The sequence below is a fragment of the Platalea leucorodia genome (assembly GCF_965183815.1).
Source record: "Platalea leucorodia genome assembly, chromosome: 12".
In the NCBI taxonomy this organism is placed as follows: domain Eukaryota; kingdom Metazoa; phylum Chordata; class Aves; order Pelecaniformes; family Threskiornithidae; genus Platalea; species Platalea leucorodia.
The window spans coordinates 8,466,771-8,492,105 of record NC_138834.1 but is presented as its reverse complement, the minus strand read 5'-3'; the positions used below and the strand labels follow the sequence as shown (position 1 = coordinate 8,492,105).

Sequence of the window (25,335 nt, the reverse complement as noted above, 5' to 3'; positions counted from 1 at the left end):
AGCCATTTGTCAAGGGAAGAGTTAAAAACAGGGCAGCTGCTCCCTATAAACACATTCGCCCACCGCTGGCTCCCAGCAGCCCCACAGAGACTCTGCGTGCAAAGAAATGGGGACTGGGAACCTCCCAGCCCTGGCATCACTGCCCCTGTCTGCTCCGTACGCATGTTAGAAAAATATATTTTATTTAAATTCTCCTTTTTCTCCATGGAATTTTCTTCTCTCTCTTTGAATATAGATTGAACGGTGTCTCTAGATTTCGACCTGTGCATGTATTTCTATCAAGATCAAGAGTTAAAAGCCAATCGTTAAATACCTAACTCTAGAAAAGGCTGCGTACAATATATGGCTTTTGCACCTACATCCAAAGGGGACTTGCAGGTTGGAAGGGGGGGAGGGAGCTCGTTTGTGGCAAAGCCAGGCTGGGGACGGGCTGGGAGGGCGGCGCAGGGTGGGGGACGGCCGGGGACCGCATGCAGCTCTGCACAAAGCCAGGCTGGCGAATGGCATCTTCCTGATGCGCACAGAGATCCTTTGGTTTCGCTTGCTCGTCAGCAGGCAGCGGGCGAGGGTGCGGGCAGGGCAAGGGTCCCGTAGCAGGGACGTGGGCAGGATTCGGCCAGAGGGACACCAAAAAGCTCAGCCCCAGGTTTTGCTCACCGCTGCTGTGTGGGCTTGATGCAGTGTGGCTGCAGCACGGCTCCTGTTTGCGGCCCCCTAAACTGCTTCTGAGGGGCTCTTCTGGTACGTGAGCTTTCAAAATGAGGCACGGATGTGCTCGTGGGTCCTGCAAGCTCTTCTGTCTGGGGCCAACATCCCCCTCTCGAGCATCACCCACACGCCTGCCCACCCGCAGCCCATGGGTGGGGCCGCTGCGGCCCCCTGGGTGGGGATCATGGGCCCCCCTGGGGCCGGGGCTGGAGCAGTGACTGCATGGATGGAGCGGCAACGTTGCCCGCTGATGCAGCTGGGGACGCCAGCCTTGCCCCAGGGACCCCCCTGCCTCCAGTCTCAGGGAGGGTCCCTGCAGAGCCAAGGGAGGGTGTGCTGGGGGGATGTGGCCACCTCGTTCGGTGGCACTGCTCTCCCCGGCGCAGCCCTCCCGCTCTCCATAACCTCCATCCGGGATCCACGGGAGCATCGCCCATGCGGTGCCAACCCCCCTGGTCTTTCCTCCTTTGGGAAGGCCGATGGGCTCCATCCAGGGATGGGCAGCAGCCTTCCAGGGTTGGCCCAGGAGCAAGGGGAGTTTGGGGATACCCGCCCCAGGGGAGCTCATCTCCTGTGGCACCGCGGCAGCGTGCTGGTGCCGGGAGGTGCATCAGGCACGGCACAAGCAACACAGCATCCCCGCCAGCCAGCCCAGAGGGACAGGCACAAATATCCCGCTGTATTGCCAAGGAGGGCAGCGGCAGCCGAAATGGGAGCAGGACAGAGCAGGAACCCTGCGGCAGGGAAGGCACCGTGCGTCCCCTCGGCAGTGCCACCATGCCTGGGTCCGCATCGGCCAGCAAGCTCAGCAATGGCTGGGGACCGTTCGTTGCTCATGCAGGGAGTTGATTAACAGCTAATAGCAGCAGATGGAGAATTAAAAGAAAAGCCACCCACTGGGTGGAAGTAGGCAGAGGCCAGGGAGACCGAGCCTTTCCTCGCCACACAGGGTCAGGTCCCCCTGCCACCGTCACCATCATCTCGGGTAGTAGTCATCCGGGACTCCCGACAGATTTCGGAGTTTCAGAGCCGTGTCCACTGTTTTGATGTAGCCGCTGATCATCTTCCTCATCTCGGGGGTGTATGGGTCATACTCCAATTTTCTCAAGCCAGATCGCTTAAAGTTGCCGTCCTTCTGTCCCTCGACGCAGAGCAGCCTGTCCTCGCAGGCGGTGATGCCCAGCAGCCCCACCATCCGCTGCAGCTGGACAAAAAGGTCCCGCTTCAGGTCCTCAAAGTGCACCACCAGCACCTTCTTGCCGTAACGCAGCCAGTCGAGGGTGTGGGTCGCCCACCACGGTGCGTAGTTTGCCACGAACTCCGGCCACTCTGGAAGGAGCAGAGGACACGGTTAGTGGGTGTCCCCCCTGTCCCCCATGTCCCCTGCATCCCCCATCCCAGGGCCACCACCTGCGCTCCCTGATGAAATCTTTCAATTATCCTTCTCGCTAATTGATCCTCCCATAAAAATCAGGTGATAAAAGGGATAATGAAACATCAATAATAAGCCACAACTCTCCTGGCAGTGCTGTATACATCTGCCTCATGATGCATAAAAGCTCTGGGTATCTGCCTCTTCCTCTTGTCCTCCCCCAGAAACCAATGCCTGATTAATAGCTTAACTGTATTTAATTCCCCAAAGAATCATTAAACACAGTATCTGTTTCATTAAACAGATACAGGACAATTCACCTTGTGTAATCATATCACATAAAACTTTGCTTTGGAACTGCTCCAGGGATATCGTAAAATTAATGTCACGGAACCAAAGGGGGGTTTCACAGCGCCCGCGGCCTCCAGGCAGGGCTCAGAATGGGGTGAGGGAAGGAAAATCCTCCCCCAGCACCGGCAGCCGTGGGCGAGGCTGGGGAGAGGGCACAGCTTTTTTCCAAAATTGCCCCAAAATTAGTTCCTAGGAGAATGAAACAGTTTGAAAAGCCGGGCTGCAGGGAGCAAGGGGGTTTCTGCAGGGAGGGCTGGGGATGGGAGCCCCACGCCCCGTCTTAATTACTCACATTTAATCACTTCTTTTTTGGTCCTCTGGATGATTTATTTAACCACACACCCGAGCGCTAATTGCAAACCTGGCACAAACGAACTATCCTCGTCGAGCACTCGCTTCTCGCACTGGTGGGAGGGCAGGGTGGGTGCTGATGGTCCCGCAGGGACCCCCGGGCTCCATGGCCAGGGCCCTCCACGGGCTGAGCCCCCACACGGGGCCAGCGAAACGGGGGTCTCCAGCCCCTCCCTGGTGCCGCACCACAGCTCTCAGCAATGCTCCCGGCCCAATTAAAGTCCTCAAGCAATGGAAAATCTCCATCTTTCCAGACAAGTCGTTCCAATGGTTAATTAACCTGATAATTAACCCATCAGCTAATTACACCATACATCCTCTGGCAAGAATTTGGTGCTGTATTTTGATGCGCATCCAAATCGGACTGTGCTGGGGTAGAGGGAAGGGTCCCCTCTGCCTGGCCCCCCCTCCCTTCGGGGGCACGAGGCATGGGACAGCCATCGGGGGGGGGGCTGGGACTGGAAAAACTCAGGAAGGTTCCCATGGTGCTGGGGCTCCAGTGAGGGGATCGTCCTGCATTCCCCCTCCCGGCTGTATCTGCAATTTGCAGTTGTCCTTTGGGATGCAGCAGATGGGAATAAAATCTAGCAAGAGGCTCAGACCCCAGCACGGCAGGGGCGATGCCAGCCCAGGGACCTGCCCAGGGAGAAAAGCCACCAAGGAAGCAGTGGGACATTTCTCTCCCCTGGTTATATGGGACAGGGCAGTGGGGAGAGTGGGGATGGGCCGTCTCCGGCGCTGCAAGCACATGGCGATAACGAAATCCAGGCACATAACAGCAACAACAGCAAAAGCTCCCCTTAAATAAACTCTGAATTAAGGGTAGCAGATGTTCAATCAAGCTAAATATTTTAACTCTTTCCAATGAAGTCAATTCCACAACAGCAATTTGTAAATTGCTATAATTAACAAGCCTCCACAATATGCCTGTGCACGGGAAAGGTAGTGTCTCCGGAGCAGCTGGGCGCACAGAAATAACACCCTGCCACCGCCTTGTCCATAGGGACGGGCTGGCGGCTGCCACCAGCGAGAGGGAGAGCGCGGCAAAGGGGCAGGGGGCTTCCCCCAGCCGGGGATTTTGCAGGCACTGCCCTGTGCATCAGCTGGGTCCGCTCCCCTGTGCCTCTGCCTTGGGGAAGGACAGATAACCAGGGCTTGGAGGAGCCCTCCTTCCTCCTGCTAATTAGAAACTCAGGCACGTGTGAGATCGCACTGGGAAGGCAGAGCCGGAGTGGCGCTGCCCCATGGAGCTGCCCATGCCAGGGCTGGCTCATCCCCTCCTGACAGCCGCCCTGGGCAGGGTGGTCCTGCTGGGACCCGGCATCGGTGGCAGCATGGAGATGCTGCAGCCCCATACCAACGCATGCGCCCACCAGGTGATGGATGGAGATGTCTGATGGATCCTGTGATTTTTTTTAACCTCTCCTTGCCCTCCACCTGCCCAGCCAAGTGTTCAGGCCAGCTGCCTTTGGCCTCAAAGAGCTTCTCTGAAGAAGGGGCAGAGTTTGGGTCCTTGGGCTCCTGCCCACCCGACCCATTCCCTCCCCGCTGGCACCAGGCTGCTGTCGGACTCGTGTCCCCGGGCACTGCCACCTCTCTGCTGCTGCCCTTGTGACCCAATGCAGCATCGAACAGCTGAGCATCTCCGCTTCCCCATCCCGTCCCATCCCATCCCACCCACGCGGGAGCCCTCAGCCATGCTAGGCGATGCTGCAAGTCATGCCAGGAGATGGACATGGCGACCCCAAAGGGGTGGCACAGCCCTGGCTTCCCCCATGGGGACCAGACTCGGGCTCTGCTGGGCTTTACCAACAGTTTTATAGCTCCAGCAGTCGGGCTGGAGCTCGCCCACCTGGGTCCCGTGGGAGCGGAGCAGAGGCAGCCAAGCCCACCAGCCTACCTTTGCCCTTCCAGTGGGCGTGAGCCGCGAAGCCGATGTGCCCCCCATATTTGCGGTTGAACTCCGCCATCAGAGCCTTGTAGGGGTTTCGGATGAGCAGGATGGCCGAATCGAAGGATTCAATCTCCTTCTGGCCGCTCTCGTGGGTTTTGATGCAAATCGTCCTCCCGCTTCGCCAGTGGTCCCTCTCGCCCTTGAACCCTGCCGGGACAGAGCAAGCGGGCGCCTGAGAAGCAGCCGGTGACGATATTAATAAAATAATAAAAGTGAGCTGGGGAAAGGGAACGACAGGGGGATATCAGGTTGCAAAAGACAGTTGGATAAAAGCAGTTGAGGCTTGAAGTAGAATTTGCATCCCTCTCCCAGACGGAAATAATTTATTTGCCTGAGTTATGAGTCAAGCCATGATGTAAAATTCATGTACAAGAGGGTGGGTAGCGGGCACGGGGACTGAGCAGGGCTGCCTCCTCCCCAGCCGTGCTCAGCTCTTCTCAGTAAGATGGTCTGCAACAGCCTGATATTGCACAGCGCAGCTTTCCTCCAGGGCAAACACATTGGCATTAAATAACTGCATACTGCATTAATGTACCTTGTGCTCATATTGGCGGGCTCAAAACCATATTTTTATAGCTATAATCTCCCTGGTCACAGCATTTAAACCCTCCCAATAAATTAAGAAGGGTAAAAAACCCCATGCTCATGGGGCTGCAGATGAGGCCAGGGGCTGCAGTGATGCCATGGGGAGTCCAGAGAGGGGACCACCATCCCCCATGTCCCCTGCACGGAGTATCGGAGCTGAGCCTGGCATCGCTCCCAGCCCCTTTGCACCCCTGGCCCCTGCAAAGCACAACCCTAACTACCCGGGAACAGTGTGTTGGTGGCGGAGCAGAGCTGAGGGGGGAGATAAGCTGTAAGTAGCTGTATTACATCAATTATAGATGTGTAATTTGCTTTCAGCAGCCATGCCATGCAACGCAGGGACGTGATGGCTAATCTGCCAGTTGCCTGGATACCTCCAGGCCCTCCGACGCACTCAGCCTAGAATAAAGATGAAACCTGCACTAGGTCGGATGAGCAAAACCTCGCCAAGGCTTTTGCGTGGTGATGCTCCTGTCCGTGGGATGCGCGATGCCGGCTGCACCCCGGGTGGGTGCCAGCACTGGGGGCTGGTATAGTCCAGGCTCCCTCACTCAGTGCAGAGCATCTCCATCTCTGAAAGGCTGAATTTGGCAAATCTTGAAGAAATGTGCATTCCTGCCTGCAGTGTTGGGCAAGCGGGGCTTTAGGGGGTACTGTGGGTGCAGACCTTGGCCAGCTGTACGGGTACCCGGGGTACAGACCCCATCAGCTACGTGGGTACCCCAGCTACAGATCCCAGCTCCACCACAGCCAAGGAAGGAAGAAGGATTTCCTCTCAGAGCCACAAAAGGAGAAGGAAAAGCATGAGAAAACTTCAAGGTCTACAAATAAAACTACTGTAAATGGCTATAAAATGAATGGGGGAACTGGTCTTTTCTCTCCCCCTTGCAATATAGTGGGTTATTGGGAGGAGCTGACCTCTGCCTGAAAAAGCTTCATGCCTGCCTCAAGCTTTTTTCGGCTTGAAACTTATCCTCGCTGCTTAGTTTGGGGTCCTCAAAGCCCACATGCAATCGGCCCTGGCACTGATACGGTGGGCACAGCGCTGCTGCTTTGCCCTGGGAATGACAGCATCCCTCCTCCCTTAAATATTTACTGGGCAAATATCTGTGTCACCCAGGACGGGAAGATGAATCTCCACCAAATCCTTCAGCCTGAGGAGAACAGGCAAATGAGATCAGCTCCCTCCTCCATCCCCCTGCCATGAGCTCATCGGTGCTTTTTTACACTGTGAATATTCATTAATTTGGGTGTCGGTGTTCCCTGGGTGCCCTGACATGTCGCTATTTTTATCTGCAGCTACTCGGGAGCCACGTGGGGACATTTCTCCTCCAGGATACTGGTGCCACCAGCATCACCCGCTCCCAGATCCTGAAGCTGGAAGGCTGCATGAGCCCCTCTCACTGTGCAGCCGTGACTTTTGTTTGCTTCTCACTTCATGCATCCCAGGACAAGAGTGCCAAGCCTGCAAACACCAGCTCCTGGGGAAATCTGATCACAAAACCACATAAGCCTTTTCTTGGGGCAAAAAATGCAGGAATTGCCTTGTTTGCCAGGGTCAGAGCTGCTCCAATTCCTCCTCTAGAAAGTTTCAACCCCTATGGCAGGTTAAAAACCACCAGCGTGATGGACAAACCCCAGTTCTGCCCCAAATCAGTCCTGGCCAAGGTTAGTGGGCAGCACGGCGAGGTTACGGGCAGGGCACATGTGACGTCAGGTCCCTCTGATACCCTTTGAACCAGGACACATCCAGCACAAAGCATCCCACGGAGCAGCATCGGTGGTACCCAGCTCAGCCCTCCCCTTCCTGCAGACCCAAGGGATGGCACCAGGAGCTTCTCCCAGCTCAGGCGGGACCGGTGCACCCTCAGCAGTGACCCTCCCCCTCACCTTTGTTGTAGAGAGACCCGTCGAAGTAGTAGCTGCCAGTGTAGAAGCCGGTGGCCAGCTCAATCAGGTGGCGTGCCCAGGTGTTGCCGGCGCCGGGGAAGCTGGCCAGGGCCACCAGCTGCTTGGCATGGGTGGGGAGAAACCTCCTGTCCATGCAGCGGTTGTCTGCAGCGAGAACCGGCCAAGGCACGTCAGGGCTGCGGCACGGTAACGTGCTTTTCCTACAGATATCCCGCTTCCTTACGGCACGCTGCTGCCTCCCGGGAAGATGCTGGGGCAGGGCGTGAGGAGGTGGCTGCTATAGGGAAAGGTGCCCTGCCTAAAGCACGTAGGGACACCCCAAAGAGTCCTGAACACTCCAAAGAGTCCAAAACACCCCAAAAAGTCCTAAGAAGAGGGCAGGAGGTGCTCTGCCATCCCCGGCTGCTTGCTGCCTGCGTGATTAGGGAAGAGTGAGTAACAAGGGTGCATTTGCCAAGCAATCCTCCTGCTTTTTGTACCAACGAATGCACAAGCATTTCCAGCACGGCCTCAAACACCGAAGCAGGGGTCATGTCGAGACTGAGCTGCTCTGAAGCAAAACCACCTGAATTTGAGACATCACTTGCTCCATTCAGCCCATTCCCCACCCTGCTCTGCCAGTAACAGGTTTCCCCTCACCCTGTGCTCCCCTGTCCCCATCGGCCCCACCACTGGGACCTGCAGGGCGGTGGGGGACAGGAGCCCTCTCTGTGCAGCCTCCCAGGGACTGTCTCCCTGGTCACAGCTTTTTTCCCCCATATTTTTCCCGGGAGTCTGTCCCCCCCGGCTAGCAAAACTCCAGCTCGCTGGCACTGCTGGTGACAAGGAGGGACAAGCGCTGGCAAGGAGGGATCCTGCTGGAGGCAGATGGCAAACTGCTCTCCCCTGCAGCTGAGTCAGGCAGTAATTAAAGCTGTTTGTTCAGGGGAGGATTGATTTCCCAGGAAATTAAAATAAATGGTAATTTTTAATGAAAGCCAAATAGATGCTGAAAGCTCACGCTCACTTTCTGCCGGCATCCCCGGGAAGGGGTTGGGAAACCGGTGATGGCACCTCTGCTGGAGTGGTCCCTGCCTGTCCCCCTGCCTGGCAGCAGGCAGGGCGAGCCTGGTGCCAGCTCACCTTGCACTTGGGTCTGGTAGACGAGGAGGTATTCGGTGGTGCCGCAGCTCTCGAACTCCTCGCCGGCGCATTTCTGGGCGCAGAGCTGCTCGTCCTCGCGCTCGTGCAGGGTGAAGAGCGTGGTGGGGAAGCCGCAGCGGCAGGTGGTCCCAGCCAGGGCTGACAGTGGGTACTCCTGCAGGGACAGGTGGAGGGAGGGCAGCCAGCAGCACCGTCCCCGTCCCCCACAGCAGACCGTTCCTCTGCCCCCCGCACCCATCCTCGCCACCCCGGTCCCCCTGTGCAGCACGGGGCGGTTTGCAGCATCCTTCCAGCTGGCTGCAGCACCCCTCGAGCGAGTCACACAAGCACCTCATTGCAGACACCCAAAAACACCCAAGCCCCGACTTTCCCATGGCACAGCCGAGCTGCCTGCTGGCACAGGCAGCAATGCACTGGGTGCTGGTGCTCCCGGCAGAGCCATGGCACGTCATTTGTGAGTTTGCCACCCGCACCGAGGTTACTAAGAGCCCACGGATGGCCCTGCGGCAGCCTCGCCGGCGTTTGCAAGCCCAGAGTTACGAGGCCCATTCAGTGGCTGACAGGTAATTTAGTGCCAGGCTGTGGTGGCACCGGGTTAATTGAGGGGCTCCGGTTATTCACACCTCCTGGCCCCAGCTCTCTGGGCAGTGATGAAAAAGTGGAGCCAGCAACGGAGCAGCCGCTTGTGGTGTGATGGTTTATTCCTCACTGTCCTCTGCCGGGGAGGCCGCAAAGGGAGGACAGGACTGTCCCCACCTGCAGGCCTTTCTCTTCCTCTGCCTGATAATTTACCTAATTTTAATTAATAAATATTCCAGCAATGCCCACCGCCAGCCTTTCCCCTGCCTGCCTATAGGCATCGTGCCCCAGGAGCAAACTACACCGCAGCATCCCTGGACCAGAGCAGGACCCCGCGATGCTCCTGCCCAGACCCCCCCGGGGCGGCTGCTGCCTGCTGCAGGGGGCAAAGCCACGGGGAGCAGGCAGGGCAGGCAGCGGGTGCTGCCCCTGCAGGGAGCTGCGGTCCAGTCCCTCCCCACGGCAGAGACACAGACAATCAATATGATCATTTGTAGTTTGGATACACATAATTATTATAATAAATTGGATTAAAATTTACCCAGTGTGACCTTTACTGATGATGAAGATTTAGATGATTAAGCTTTTGACCTGCACCCCTCCTGGCCCCTCAGTACCTTCTCGGTGCAGAAGTCCACGCACTTGTCCACCGACATGTTCAGCATGAGCTGGCTGATGGGCAGGGCGATGGAGACGTTGTCCGGCTGGCGGAAGCACCCCCGAAATATTGCGCTGCCGTCTGTGAGGGAGAGAGGCCACAGCAGCACTGAAAGCGATGCTGGCCTGGCCACAAGGAGTAGGGGCTGCACCCCAAAACCAATTGCCACTGCCACCCTGCATGCCCCAGGGTTGGGAGCAAGAGCCTCTGTGTGACCCAGCAGCCCCATCCCTGTCCCCCACCGCTCCTCTCCAGCCACCCATCGGCACAGCGGCTGCTTTTCTCCAGCTCTCATCACCCTCCAGCTGTGAAGCTAAGTTTGCTAACAAGCTCGCCCGGCTGCTTATGATGCAAAATCAGAGCAAAAGCCCTGGCAGCAAAGTCAGGTTTATTTTTTTCCTCCCTATTTTTATCAGCTTGGTGATCCCAGGCTGTGGGAGGGATGGAGCCAGCAAGGAGAGCAGGGCTGGCTTTAGCCTGGTTCCCCCCCTCCCAGCATCGGTGCCCCGAGGGGTCCCATCCCGGGTCCCCGCCCACCGCTGCACATACCCAGGCACCCTCGGCCCTCTCTGGGGCTGCTACTCCACCAGGTGCCTGGTGATGGGAGCTCTGAACGCTGCCACCCTCTTTCCCATTGCTTGGGGATGATGAAAGAAAAGCAGCAAACGTGGGTAATTATAGTGCTGCCTAATTGGGAGCCAAACAAGCACTTCTGATGGGGAGTACCCTTGGCTCTCTCTGGAGCTCCCGCGCATCCTTCATCCCGCAGCCAGCTCCACCGGCAGCACACGTTGAATACAATGATGGTCCTGTTTGGCCATCAGGAAAGAGGTCTTCAACCAAAGTCCCCCAGAATGTCCTGAATTCCTGGTGAGATCCTTGGGGCTCCCTGTTCTACCCAGCTCTCCTGGCCAGCAGCCATCCCTGCAGGGGGATCCCTACGGTTCACAGGAGCAAAACTACCCCAGCCGCAGGCCTGAACCGCTTTCAAACCACCTCTCCCGAGCTGTGACCCAGCTTACGCAGCATGGGGACGCTGGGGCTCACCCCCGCCGGCACCACGAGAGGTTCCCCCATTTCGGGGCCAAGCCGGAAGCCGCATCAGTGCCGCTGACTTACATCTCCTAGCAGACTCCTGGGCCAGCTCCAGGCGGTAGATGGAGAGGCGGTTGACCCCGCCGCAGGTGTTGCTCCTCTCTCCCTTGCACTCCATATTGCACTCGGACTCGCTGGCGTTCGATGCCTGGACCTTGTGCCCGCAGTAGCACTCGGCGCCGAATTCCAGCCCTGCGTAGAGGTAGCCCCTGGGGAGAGGGAGACGGGGGGGCTCAGCACGTCCCCGGGCATCCCCCCGGCTCCACGGGGTTTTGCAGGAGCATCCCTGCTGCAGCCAGCTCACACCCAGCGCTGGAAGGAGCACTGCATCCCAAGGATGCATCGTTGTACTAGATGATCATTGTGGGTCCCCTACAACTGAAACTTCAATTCAATTCAATTCAATTCAATTCAATTCAATTCTATTCTATTCTATTCTATTCTATTCTATTCTATTCTATGGGAAAGGGTTCCATGGGCCACAGAGATCATAAAGCAGGAGACAGCGACATTTCTTACAGACAGGGAGGATGTAACGGGTGGTGGCAGAGCAGGAATAAGTGATGGGGACTTTGCTGGGCTTTAAAGCGGGAGAGCTGTGCTGCTCGATACAGGTTGGATTCGAAAGGGGGAGGACTGCAGCACAGACGAGCGCTTGCCAAGTGCCAGCAGAGCTGGAAACCCGCTGGAGAGGGGCAGTGCTGGACTGGCAAGTCCCACCGTGGGGCTGCCAGTGCTGCAGGGGGCTCTGGCGTGGAGCAGCCTTGCGTCAGCACCACCGAGGATGCACCGCAGCAGTCAGCTCGGCTCACGACACGCATCCGTCACAGCGAGCATCCTGCTGAGGTGGATGAAGCCGATGCAGGGGATGTGCCACTGCCCCAGGGATCGGCAACGGCCCTTTGCAGCGATGTCCCCAGGTGCCGCACGATGCTGCACAGATGGGCTTCAACTCTGCGGAGTTTGAAGGCAGCAAACTGCCTGCAATGCCAGCTGCCCCACCAGCACAGGCCATGTTTAGTGCACATCCTTTGTGTAACGCTGGGGAAAGGAGAAAACTTCTGCAGCGAGGGATCCATGTGTCTCCCCCGCTGCTCACGGACACGCTTTGACAGCTGGGAAGGTCTGGGGAGGGTGTTTTGGTGGGGGACAGCGTTTTGGTGGGGGACAGCGTTTTGGTGGGGCCACCCCTGGGTGGATGGAAGTGCTCAAGGCCATCCCAACTGGAGTCCTTACACCCCCCTGCCTCGTACGAGGATGGAGCCCATCATCCCCCCCGACCTTTTTCCAGGGGAGGAAACTGGGGTCCTGGAAAACACCAGAGAATTTAAAAAAAAATCAGAGACATAAATCTAAAGAAAAAAGAAGGAAGGCGGGAGGAAGGGGAGAGGAGCAGCCAGGGCAGGGAACTGTGACAGCAGAGAAACACTGGCGGTGTGTGGGAATTGATGAAGACGCGGTGCCCGTCTCCCACCCTACCGTTCGGCACAGTTGTCCTGGCAACGGAAGACTGTCATCTTCTTGTAGTCAAAGAAGGACACGCCGCGCAGCGTTCGCCGGCGAGTGTTGTCCACGTAGCAGCCGATGTATCTTGCTGGGGGAAGGGTAGAGGAGAGGGGGGTAAGAACCAGCCAGGGCTGAGCCCCCCAATTCCCACCCTCCTCTTTTGATTTTCCCCTAAATAAGGATGGGCAGCAACGTGCCCTGTTCGTGTACTTGAGAAACACGTGCTCTGGGTACAACATGCCCCTGCAAACCCTGCAAGGAAAGGCAGGTAAAGCCCAGAAACACCCACTATGGATAGAAAGGATGCTGTGGCTCTGCACCAAGGCTTCTCCTCTCCGTCCTCTTCCTTCCCACCGGCCTCAAAACGGAGCAAGGCGACTCCAAAAAGAGATGAGCTATGTGGTAAAATAACCCATCCCCTTCATTCTCCCCTGCCAGCAACACAGGGGTGGGCAGAATGGAGAAATACGGTTTAAAACAAATTTTCTTCAGCCAGCAGCTCATTTTCCCCAGCCCCAGACATTGATGCGAAGGATATTTGCCCAGTGCTAACACTTGGCAAAGTAAAGTCTGATGCCTGTGCTGAGAGCAAATGAAGATGCTGGTAGACAGGGAATAGAACTGAATAAATAGTTACGATGAAATCATTTATTTGGCAAATGTAGCCTTTCCCAATAATCTGAAAACAAACAGCCATCTCCCTGCCTGCGTGCCTGTTGCAATGCTCTGTGTCGGCTGTGGGCTCTCATTAGGGGCGAGCTGGACCACGAGCCATCCCCGGGCAGCCCTGCGCCGCCAGCGCCCGCCGTGTCCCCACTCAGTCTCCTCGTTAGGTGCCCTCATTAGTGCCCTCGTTAGTGCCCCACTCCTGCTCCCACCTGAGCATTTGCTGTGGGGAAGATGTATTGCTGCCGACACAGGGATGCGGCACTGGTGCAGGGATGCTCAGCATCCATGCTGCCACTGCTACCTGAGGAGGATGGGGATTTGGGGAGCCGGTGGGATTAACCATCCAGTAATCAGCTAACGAGGTGTCCATTAATGTGTTCTGGCAGAGGATGTGCAGGCCGGCCACCCAGTGTGGGTGCCCCAGGGAGAGGGGAGGGCAGCCCTGGGCACCACTGGCCAGGTCTTACCGGCCCAGGGGCAATGGCAGAGCTGGCTTGGAATCCTAAACCAGTCTGGGTCACCTCGCTCCCTGTTTCAGGTACGCATCCTTGATGAATATAATGGCAATCTTACACTTTTCATTATCCTGAAGTATCTGCTCCGCTCTCAGGGCATCTTCTGCAGGACATTGACACGGGGCAACCCTGTTCTGGAGAAATCCTGGAGCCCATGAGGTGGCCACTGGCCTCTGGCTTTGAGCGCTGCTGCAGAGTCCCAACGTGGGGACATAAAAGGAGAGGCTCCTGTCCCTTCAGGGCCACTGGATCCCAAGCCAAGGAGTTGTTTTTCACAGCACCAAACCCCCCCACCAGCTGTGCCGCCCAGGGCTCTGGCCCCAGAACCCTGGCCGAGGGACTTTGGGAAAGCACCGGGATACCCAGCAGCACAGGACTGGGCAGGAGCAGAGGTGAGGGCTCCCCTGCTCTGGTCAAGAGTGAAGCCACAGCTCTAGGCAAGCAAGGTGCATCTTCCTGTACATGATTACCACCCTGTGTCTCTCCTTCCATCTCCATGTCTCCATCACAAACCAAATTATCCTTCTAATAGCAGAGCATCTCCACATGTGCCACTCCAATACCAAAGCACACTATGGGATAATACTTCTCACCTCCCGCTTGCATTTTGCATCTGTTGGGGGGGTCCTTGAACCAACGCCACATGTACACCCCATCAATGGTGTGCCCCACACACCGATCCCCACTCTCCCCACCACCCCGCATGGCGCAGACCCCACCAGTGCTGGAAACCAGCTTCCCCAAGCCAGCCTGGAGGAAGGTGGAGGAGAAAGATTGAGAGAAATGTGCCTGATAACTTTAACCACCAAAGAGTCATAACTCATTGCTCCCAATTACTCTCAGCATAACGTGGCATTTCCGCAGCACTGAGCAGGTTTCGGCAGGTCAGCTCATTTTGATCGTGACAGATCTAACCGGTGCAGGATTACTCCAGTCATTTGCACAGAGCCGGTGACTGATGTGCATTACCTTCAATCCATTGCTCTTGACATATGCGTGCTGCAACTTATTAGGAAGGCAACTGGAATAATTAGGGAGATATGAGGACAATAAGTGAAGGAGTGAGCAGCGAGAGATGCTGAAAGGCACGTGGTCGGGTTAGGCACAGCCTGCAGGAGGGTGCTGAGCAGCAAGAGGGGGACCTGCCCCAGCACGCAGCTCTCACGGGGCCGGGAGGAATTTCGGAGCACGTCGGAAACTTTGCAGCAGCAAAGACGCAAGGGTTACGGATGCGTTAGAAACCACAGAAGCGCCTGAGAATGGTCACATAAGAATTAGGGTTTCTGCCCACTAAAAGGCGGTGGGATCAACAGCCGAACTGAAGTGCATCTACACCCATGCACGGGCAATGGGCAACAAACAGGAGGGGCTGGAAGCCACTGTGCAGCAGGAGAACTATGACATGGTTGCCATCACGGAAACATGGTGGGATGACGCGCACAACTGGAGTGCTGCAATGGACGGCTATAAACTCTTCAGAAGGGATGGGCAAGGAAGGAGAGTCGGTGGGGTAGCCCTGTACGTTAGGGAGTGTTTTGATTGCCTAGAGTTTAACGATGGTGATGATAGGCTTGAGTGTTTACGGGTAAGAATCAGGGGGAAGGCCAACAAGGCAGATATCATGGTGGGAGTCTGTTATAGACCACCCAACCAGCGTGAAGAGGCAGACAAGTATTCTATAAGCAGCTGGGAGAAGTCTCATGATCGCTAGCCCTTGTTCTCATGGGGGGACTTCAACTTACCAGATGTCTGCTGGAAATGCAATACAGCGGAGAGGAAACAGTCCAGGAGGTTCCTGGAGTGTGTGGAAGATAACTGCCTGACACAGCTGGTGAGGGAGCCGGCTGGGGAAGGCGCCCGCTGGACCTCTTGTTTGTGAACAGAGAAGGCCTGGTGGGTGATGTGACGGTCGGAGGCCGTCTTGGGCATAGCGATCATGAAATGATAGAGTTTTTGATTCTTGGAGAAGTAAGGAGGGGGGTCAGCAGAACTGCTACCTTGGACTCCTGGAGGGCAGACTTTGGCCTATTCAGGAGCCTGGTTGACAGAGTCCCTTGGGAGGCAGTCCTGAAGGGCAAAGGAGCCCAGGAAGGCTGGACATTTTTCAAGAAGGAAATCTTACAGGTGCAGGAGCAGGTATTCCCCGTGTGCGAAAAGACGAGCCGGTGGAGAAGACCAGCCTGGCTGAATGGAGAGCTTTGGCTGGAACTCAGGGGAAAAAAAAGAGTTTACAACCTGTGGAAGAAGGGGCAGGCAACTCAGGAGGAGTACAAGGATGTCATGAGTTTATGCAGGGAGAAAATTAGAAGGGCCAAAGCCCAACTGGAACTTAATCTGGCTACTGCTGTAAAAGACAATAAAAAATGTTTCTATAAATACATTAGCAACAAAAGGAGGGCTAAGGAGAATCTCTGTCCTTTATGGATGCGGGGGGAAATATAGTGACAGAGGACAACGAAAAGGCTGAGGTACTTCATGCCTTCTTTGCCTCAGTCTTTAATAGTCAGACCAGTTGTTCTCCGGGTACCCAGCCCCCTGAGCTGGAGGACAGGGATGGGGAGCAGAATGAAGCCCCCATAATCCAAGGGGAAATGGTCAGCGACCTGCTACACCACGTAGACACACACAAGTCCATGGAGCCAGATGGGATACACCCAAGGATACCGAGGGAGCTGGCGGAGGTGCTCACCAAGCCACTTTCCATCATCTATCAGCAGTCCTGGCCAACCGGGGAGGTCCCACTTGACTGGAGGTTAGCAAATGTGACTCCCATCTACAAGAAGGGCCATAAGGAGGATCCGGAGGACTACAGGCCTGTCAGCCTGACCTTGGTGCCGGGGAAGGTTATGGAGCAGATCATCCTGAGTGCCATCATGCAGCATGTACAGGACAACCAGGTGAGAGGGTCCAGTCAGCGTGGGTTTATGAAAGGCAGGTCCTGCTTGGCTAACCTGATCTCCCTCTATGACAAGGTGGCCCCGCTTAGTGGACGAGGGAAAGGCCGTGGATGTTGTCTACCTGGACTTTAGTAAAGGTCCCCGTCGGGTGTGGGCACAGGGTGCAGGCAGGGACTCCCTGGGCGATGCGCCCGTCCTCGGGGCCAGCTGGTGACCTCGCTTGTGCGAGGAAGCGAGTCGTGCCCCCGCAACGCCGCCCCGACCCACGGGCTGCGCTCAGGGCTGCTCCCTGCCCTGGCAGCAGTCACTTCGGGTCACTAATGACCCCCTCTGGGGAGCATCCCAGCAAATCCCCCAGCCATGCTCTCCAGAGCGGTGCCATTGGGACCCACCTCCTGTCTGTCTGGGGGCAACACCTCTGTCCATCCTCTCTCTCTGCTCGAGCAGCCCCAGCCCCTTGCCGGACTCTCCCGGCACCCACCGCCACCATTTAGCAAGCTAAAGGCAGAAAACACAGAAGTGTTTTCACAGGGCTGTGCTGCAGGGTGATGCTTGAAACAAAGATCTGCCCTTGATTTTCCAGCTGGTTGATCAAAAGCCTCTTGTGGGGCACTGAGCCCTCCGAGCCCCACGACGCTCCCTCTGCAGCCGTCTGCCCCGCAGAGCACCGACGGCTCGCCGGCAATGGGCCGGGGGCTCACCCCGGCTGTATCAGTACAAGCCTGGCATGTGAGAAGGGAAATGCTCCATGTGAGCATAGGAAAGAGCAGGTGGATATTGGTGGCAGCAGCTTCAGGAAGGGTGGCCCATGCTGACCACCCCTGGGACAACTGCGCCGCCATCGGAAGATATAGGGATGTCTTCGGCTGCGTGCCTGGGGCGGCTGGTCCCCCTTCCTCATGGCATTGCTTGCTCGTGTGTCATGGGGAAGCCCAGCCCCAGCTGGGAATGGCTGGAGACATCCAGCAAAGGACCAGAGATGGATGTGGCAGAGAAGAAGTGATGCCAGGCATTGCCAGGCTGGGGCCAGTGCTTCCTCCCCCCGCTTCACCGTCCAAAAATGTCCCCAGATTTGAGGCATGAGATGCGCCTTCGCATGGGGATGCAGACAAGCTGAAGCTGTTCCCTTGCAGTCAGGGCTGCCCTTGACCCGCGCCTTGGCCTGACCCTGGGACTCCACCACCGCAGCCGGGAGAGGGAGGAGGAGGAAGAGGAGGAAGAGGAGGGAGGCACATCGCCCTGGCAAGCCAGAGCCACACATCGTGCTCGCTAAACTAGAGCTGATTTTAGGAGCAGTATTCCCTCTGGAACGATTTCACGTTGCAGAGCCTCCACAGCCGCCTTGTTAAGCTGTCCCCTGCTTAATTACTGCTGTTAAAATCTGCCTGCTCCTGCCAGACGGCCTGGGGAAGCAGCGGGCACTTTGGAGAGGAGCAGGGGAGCAAGGCGGGTGCTCAGCACCCATCCCCTGAGGCTCCGTCAGCCCCGTCAGCCGGGCTCGGGGGATTTCTCAAGCTGGAGAATTTCTCCGCACCATCCTGCTCGGGAGCTGCCAAGATGCTCGTGCGGTGGCACCGCATCCCCTCCAGCTGCCAGGTCTGCGCTGGCTCCCATTAACCGCTGCCCACACCAAGCCTTCCCACACGAGATTAAAAAGTGGAAAGATGATATTCCTAGACCACCTACGAGCAGCTAAAGCCAGTGATGCCCGAGCCCAGCATCCCTTCCCCATCCCTCGCAGCCCCCGCCGTGGCCCGGCACGGGGAGGCGGCAGCGCCAGCAGAGGTTAATCACGGTGGACGCGTTGCATATGGCCGGGGACAGGAGCGCTGCTTGGGGTTTTTACGGTGACTGACAGCTTGGGCTCGCGAACAATCTGGTGAGGATTTGCTAAATGTCAATTCACATTAATGGAGCAACGCGGCCACACGCGCCTCAGAAACACTCCCGGAGACCCCTCTGCACGGGGGCACGACAGGGAAACCCCCTTTCATCTCATTTTAGCATGAGAAAGTCCCTTAAGCACCACAAGCCATTTTTCCTCCTGCTTCCAAGCCTGGACCACGCATCTTGCCCGGAGCGAACATGAGCACAGACCTGCTGTGGGGCTGGTGGCCAAGGAGGAGCCCCTGTGCCCCGGGAGCAGCCTGGGTCGGGGGGACCAAGCCTGGCTCAGCATGGTGACCCCTGTGAAATCCCCAATTTGCCACAGGGTTGGGGGTTCCTGCTTCCCTCCGAGCCTCACATCCCCTGCTCCATCAAGAGTCCGGGGAGCTGCGGCTCCCAGCCCAGGATGCCCGGGGAATTGCATGTGTCAAGGCCCACGGGACAGCTCCTGAGCAAGCCCGGCTTTGGGGCACAGGCTTGCTCACACAAAGCAGCCTCCACGGGCACCAGGGCTCCCCAGTTGCAGTCCCCCACCAGAGATTTCGCCCACCCTGGGGCTCAGGAGAGGTGAGTGAGCAGCAACAGGCAGAGAAGAGCCCAGCAGCATCCCAATACCTCTCCAGCAGTTCCCGCTCCCAATCCCCTTCTGAGTTTCCTCGACCGGCCAATGCTGCAGCTCCTGCCCTGAATGCTGAGGCATCCAGCACGCCGCTGCCACAGCTGTGCAGTGCTCGCGCAATAAGCTGGATTGCTCCTTCTCGCCAGCCCACTTTATTAACGACAAGAAATCATAATGGCTTTCACAGCAGCTGAAGGTGCGAGATGCTCCTTCGCCAGGGGGGCTGCAGAGCCGGCAGAGAGGGGACGCGGGGTGGGTTTGGGTGAGGTTTGCTGGCACTGGGTGCTTGTGGGTGCCAGTGAGGGAGGTGATGAGCTGAATAACCACTGGGATGCAAAAGCCCTGATGGGCAGCTCTCAGCCACCCAAATTCAGAGCGAGCGTGCAACTCTGTCTGCGTACAGCTGCCTTCAGGATAAATAGATGACATTTTAAAAATCAATGAGAACTACTACATTCGCTTATCCTTGTTCATTAATAACAGTCCCACTCGACAATACCCCACGCGCCCCAGGCAGCAGCCAGGCAGGGATCTCCTGGCCTGAAAGGCCAAACCCCCAGCCCTGCCTGCACCTGTGCCTGCCTGCACTTCAGTGTCTGCAAGGCAACTGCAGTCAGCCCTGCCTGAACACCCCAGCAATGCAAACAACAGGCCACAAATCTGGTTTTAGTGTTCATTAGGGCCAACAGAATTAAAACTGAATTTGGCCCATGGCACAGCCAAAGGATGGGATGAAGATGGGGTGCAGCTTCTCCCCAGCTGGCACCCCCAAAAGCGCCTGTCCCAGCAAGGTGTGACTCGGAGCTTGATGATGCACAAGTGGGAAAGAGTGCAAATGGAAAAGTGAAAGTGGATTATTGGCACTTGGGGAAGGAGGGAGCAGAAAATCTTTCTGGGAGGATCCTCTGGACCAGTGGTCTCCAAAGCGGGGTGCTGCGCCCCAGGGGATGTGCACGGCAGTCCGTTGGGGTGCAGGAAGAAAACCTTACTGCTCGAGTAGCACATGCATATGGTTTATAAACAAATAAATGCAGGTTTACTGGGGGTGCGTGGTCAGAAATTTGTTCCTGGTAGGGGTGCACGACCAAACCAGCTCAGAGACCACACACGAGGCGCATGAGGCTTTCCCCGGGAGAGGCGAAGAGGAGGGACCCCCACCCCAACACGTGTGTCCCCAGCCCTTACCTCTGTCCTCCTCCTTCTCACGGCCGCTCCTGCCCCTGGGTGCCCGGCTCCGGGCGCTGCCATAGTCTCCAGCTTTGCCCCTCTCCGCTAGTTCCTTGGAGGTGCTTTTGAACCAGGGTCCGTGCCGCCGTCCCCCCTCCGGCATTGTCACCGCCGCCTTAAAGCCGCGGCTCAGCTGCATCACCCCCAGGTAGGGCAGCCCCGGTCCCTCGCCGGCCCCGGGGCTGCGCTGGCTCCCCGTCACCGTGGGCTCCCCAGAGAAGCCCGAGTGCAGGAAAACCAGGCTGCCAGCTGCCAGGTAGAGAGCCAGCAGCGTGAAGAAACGCACGGGTTTTCGCCGAAAATACCGCTGGAATTTTACCAATAATTTGGCCATAGCGTCTTCATCCCTTCCCCGGCAGCAGGCGCCGCGGGGGAGCTGCTCTCTGGCTCCAGGGGTGCTCCAAGGGGGTTCTGCCCCACCCGGGCTGGAGGTGGCTCCCGGGGTGTACCAGGGGAGCAGACGGGTGCCCCGATATCGCAGCGGGGGCTGCAGGGTGAAGCCGTGCAAAGCAATTGCCTGACCCTAAAAAGTCCGGGAGGGCTGGGGAAGGCAGCGGGGGTGGATTCTGAGGCTCCCCCACCGTGCACAGGGGGTTTCTCCAGCGCTGGCTGTCACCGCCGTCCCCAGTTTATTTTCCTCCCGGCAAAGCCCCCTGGCCGTGCCCCGGAGACTCGGCTGATGGAGGGATCATGTTAAGGAAATCGAGGGTTTGAAGGTGATTTGAAAGCCGATCAGCTGACACAGCTCTTCTTGCTCGCCTTTCCGCTCGGTGGCACTGGCTCTCGCAAGCATCTCTCTAATGGAAATGGCACCATCGCCCTTTCAGACAAAGAATGAAAAGTCCCTGGACGCCTCTTGGGGCCTGAAATGCTGACTGGGACCCTTTGTCTAATGAAGCCCCATTCGTCTCACTCCCAGGGCAAGAAATCTCCACCTGCAAGTCAAAGAGAAAGGCACACTTAGGAAAGCATCCCAGGACGTGGGAAGGACCGCAGTCCCCGTCCCCCCGCGGGGTGAGGAAGGATGCCCGGGCTCTCCTTCGCCTTTCAGCCCCGCAGAGGGGCAGTTCAACCTCCCTCCCAGCACAAGGATGTGGGACAGGCAGGAGTCTGTGCAGTGGGAGCAATGCTGGCTGCCAGCAGCCCGGGGTTAGGAACAGGGATGCGGGGATGAGTCCCAACTCCAGAGCCCACACGGCTCTGCCTTGTCGTGCAGCAGAGGTGCTACAGGATGGCTCTGGGACATGCGGAGGATTTCTGATTTCACCCCCAAGAGGATGAGCTGTGCATGCACACATGCACGCACGCATCCACGCATTCGTGCATGCACGCTCATGCACACACACTCGTCCACATGGATTTCACCCCTCCATCTGAACGCCTCTACGCAGTGGCCAGCCCCAAGCAAAGCCCCCGGCAAGCGAGCACCTGCCCCGGGAGCCGGCTGGGCAGCGGGGCAGGAGGCTGCTGCAAGCGGCTGCTCCGGCACCCGGGCACCCCACAGGGCTGGGAGGCCCCACGGCAGCATGATGTCCCCACGTCATCCCCAGCGTGGCTCTCCCACGTACCCCCATGGCTGCGTTTCAGCCCATCGTACTCCCAGTGAGGCTTTTGCAAACATCGAGCCCAGGGCATCGTCTATTCTCCAGCCAGGATCGAAGGGCTGACCATCCCCGTTTGCACCCTGCCAGCCGGGATCGACATGGTGCTGCCCTGGGAATGCCATGGCCGGGGCTACCTGGGACCATCCCTGGCAGCTCTCAGCACGGGGAGGGCAGCCGAGCCTGGGGAAGGTACAGTCCTCTCCAGCCCCGCCAGGGGCTTTTCCCTCGGGGGGATCTCTCTCCTCCAAACCCCTGAGCTATGGAGGATTCGCTCCAGCCCTGCCCGGGACAAAGCCACGCCACGTTGCACAGTAGATCCACCTTCACGGTGGGAAATGCCACTGCCACCGCACCCTGCCAGCACATTGGCAGTGGCAGGGACGGCCTCGTGCCCGGGGTGTGCTGCCTGTCATGGACCTGTCTTATTTTAGGAAAGGAGACGAAAATAAATGGAAAGACAAAGTGCCATTAGTTTAATGGCCTCTATGTTCCTGCCATCTGTCTTCAGTTGATTAAATAAAAAATATTGGTGGAACATATGGCATGAATTATACATAAATATTTTAATTTGGGTTCCCAGAGTGGTTATTCAAATACCTCTGGCTCTGCCGGGTGAACTTTTGTGGCGCTCAGGACTGGGCAGGCTGCGCGGGGTGGATTGGTGGTGGGGTGCGAGTCCCTCAGGCTCCCCCAAACCATCCCCTCCCCAGCCATGCTCGGGGCCAACGTGGCCTGAGCAAAGGCTGAGTAAACTCGGAGTAGCAGCCAAGCAAGGAGATTGCTTGCTATTCAGGCTTTTGCATCTGCAGGCACCTCTGTGGCGGGAGGAAGGCGCAGGCAGCACCCTGGCGCAGCCAGGGCGGGTGGTCTGGCCCCTGCCGTGGTGCGTGAGGATCCCCCAGCCCAGCAGTCCCATGGACCCATCGGTGCTTGGCCGCTCTCCCACGCTCCCTGGCCAGCGGCCAGTGGGGAAGGGCTGCTTCGTGGGAACCCACATCTTCCCTTCCCACGTGAGCTGCTGCTTTGTGCTTCAACCCACCTTCCCGGGGCTTTATATGGGCGCTGAATATGGGGCGGTTCGGGACACTGCTGGGGTGCAAACGGGATGGCCCCGGGGCTGTTCTCAGTCCCCAGCATCCCCGCTGCCGCCCACCCTCCTCCCCCCCGGGCTTGGTCCTACCGGGCTACGGCAAGGAAGCACGGCATATAAAGAAGGGGCTTAAATTACTATCATTAAGCCATCTGGAGCTCATCCTTCTCCATCATGAACTGTGGAGTCGCAGGTCAATTACTGCACATTTGCATATATTCCATTAATACTTCTGCTAATTGTCTGGAGGAGATAATGTGCTCGGCTTATGGCTCCCTTGCTGGCTACGGTTTACAAACAGCGAGTGCGGCAAATAGAGCTGGCACTGATGCTCTCCATGTTGGCAGAGGCTTGGGACATCGGGGAGCTGATTGGGGGGGCCCCACCCTGCTGGTGGCCATCCGGGATGGGGGATGCTGGCAGCACCTCACGACGCTGCTCCTTGCACCCCAGCAGCCCTCCCCATGTTGCCAGGATGGATCCACGCCGCCAGTGCAGCAGCGTTGGGATGGAAGGACCAGCCACCTCGGCTGGACTCCATGGGTCTCCGTCCCACACTGCAACGGCGAGTATCCCCCAGGGGTTGTATCCCACCCCTCCGCTGCCTGCGCCCCGCACTGCCTGTCCAGGCTCTGCCTCCCGTGGGCAGCGGGGCAGCTCTTGCCAGGGGTTTGCTGGTGCCAGCCCAGCCTGCGGCGTGGCTAGAGGACAGTAGTAACACACTTTACCAGCCAAACTAACGAAGCTAACAGGGACATTAACCAGCCAGTGCAAGGGACATTAACCAGCCAGTGCAGTGCAGCAGGCAGCGTTGTAAGACTGGGCTTTCGTCAGCGGCTGCGGGCAGCCAGGTACAAAGGCTGTCAGGAAAACCACTGCAGGCCGGGAGCCACGTCTGTCGCCTTGGCGCTGGGACAGCCAGGGTGCAGAGGAGATTTATTGCCCAGTTCTCACTTAGTTATTACCCACTGTGCCCAGCTGCTCCCAGCTGCGACTGTCAGCGGGGCTCTGCTCGGGTCCCAGGGAACGGCTCCAGTCCCAGGGAGTTGTGTGGCTGGGAAGTTCCCCCCTGCCAGCAGCGCCGGGGCTGGAGCATCCCTCCCTGTTGCTCCGGACCCCCCGGCACCTGGAGCCAAAGCACAGCAGAGCCCAGTGGGGACATTTTCCAGGCACTTTGCACTGTTACAAGCAGGCAGCGGGTCCAGCCGGGATGGAGGGGACGGGGCGGGGACTGGCTTCTCGCCTACCTCCATCACCACACTCCTGCCAAGAGCCGAAATCCTCGTCCCAGCAGCGGGATGCCCGATTGAGCATCGCTCCGCACCTGGCCCACCTCCCTCTGCAGTGGCAGCAGTACCGAGGCCAGCAGAAAGCAGGCGAGCTCTGTCCCGCGGGTTTGGGGCTCTGCAATTACTTGCTGCAGGGCCGAGGAAATCCTCATTAATTTGCAAGGTTTATCTTCCCCCCTGCCAAACAGAGCCAGCGTGCGGGAAAGTGGGCACAGGTCCCGAGGGGGCTCCGCCAAGTGGCGTGAGCATCTCTGAGACCGCTCGTGACCAGGATGAATGAAGCGCCGATAAATTATACATTTGGGTCTTGTCTCCAAATTACTCTGCAATTATTGAGCACCAAGGTTCAGTTGCCTTCAAGCACCACCTCACATCTGACCACGGCAAAACACACTGAAGGGCTCACGTGGTTCCCTCAGCACAGGAGAACAATCAGCCCATTAAAAACAGCAAATTAACGAACACAAGAGTTCCATTAGGAGGAAAAGGCGACCGAACTATCCAATTTCATCACATCATTAGCATTGCTTATCAGAGGGACAGGGAAAGAATAGGGCTTTAAAATACAGAGTGATGGGATGGAGTCTAATGACCACACCAGGGCGACGTGCCCAGGGGCCCTTGTCCTGCCGGAGGGCTGCGGCACCGGCGCTAACCTCGGTCTCGCACCTCAGGGCAGCCCCGGCATGGGGGGAAGCATGGTCCTGCACCCTGCTGAGCACCCTTGGGTGCACAGCACAACTTCTCCCTGAAATGCTTCTGCTGAGACCTGGAAATGCGGCGGTGTGCAGGACCCAGTGCATGGCGGCCAAGGACACAGTGCACGGCATGCTGCTTGGACCTGCTGTCACCCAAAAGCCACCCACTTTGGTGTGGGGACCACATGCCTTCTCAGAAAGCCCCGTGTGCCTCCATCCCCACCCTCGGCTCCACAGGGTGCCAGCAACGGGTGACTGCTGCCACCACAGAGCAGCTCCTGCAGCCTCACACCCTCGTGCCTCCCCGGCGCAGGCAGCGGGTGATGGCACCAACCAGTGACACCAGCACGAACACCCAGGGGCACTGGCCACCCTTGGTGCTGGCATCCCTCGAGCCTTTCAGCCTCCATCCCTAGGTGGGAGCTTGGCATTGCTGCCTGGGCAGAAGTTGGGCAACTCGAGCTCCCAGGTAAACCTGCCATCTTCTTCAGCCCCGTGAAAATGGAAAAAGGAAAAATGGAAAAGGGTGAAAACACCCTTTCGCACTCTTTAAAACAGAAGCAGCAAACGAGACACATCGGGCAGAATTTAAATACCATTACTGCTGGGAATGAAACTGAGCTAAAC

The 25,335-nt window shown here is 57.6% G+C and overlaps 1 protein-coding gene across 1 annotated transcript; it reads right to left on the bottom strand.

Annotated features, from left to right (window-relative positions):
• Positions 1-1,684: 1,684 nt before the first annotated feature.
• WSCD2 (WSC domain containing 2) lies at positions 1,685-20,370 on the bottom strand (the record flags this gene model as incomplete). The annotated part of the gene is made up of 8 exons (XM_082324689.1): positions 19,986-20,370; positions 12,187-12,301; positions 10,732-10,916; positions 9,572-9,693; positions 8,355-8,529; positions 7,212-7,376; positions 4,683-4,883; positions 1,685-2,037 (listed from the first exon to the last, which is right to left on the bottom strand). Exons 1-8 carry the CDS (start codon positions 20,359-20,361, stop codon positions 1,685-1,687), a joined length of 1,692 nt encoding a protein of 563 aa, XP_082180815.1. The 5' UTR covers positions 20,362-20,370.
• Between the last annotated feature and the right edge of the window lie 4,965 nt (positions 20,371-25,335).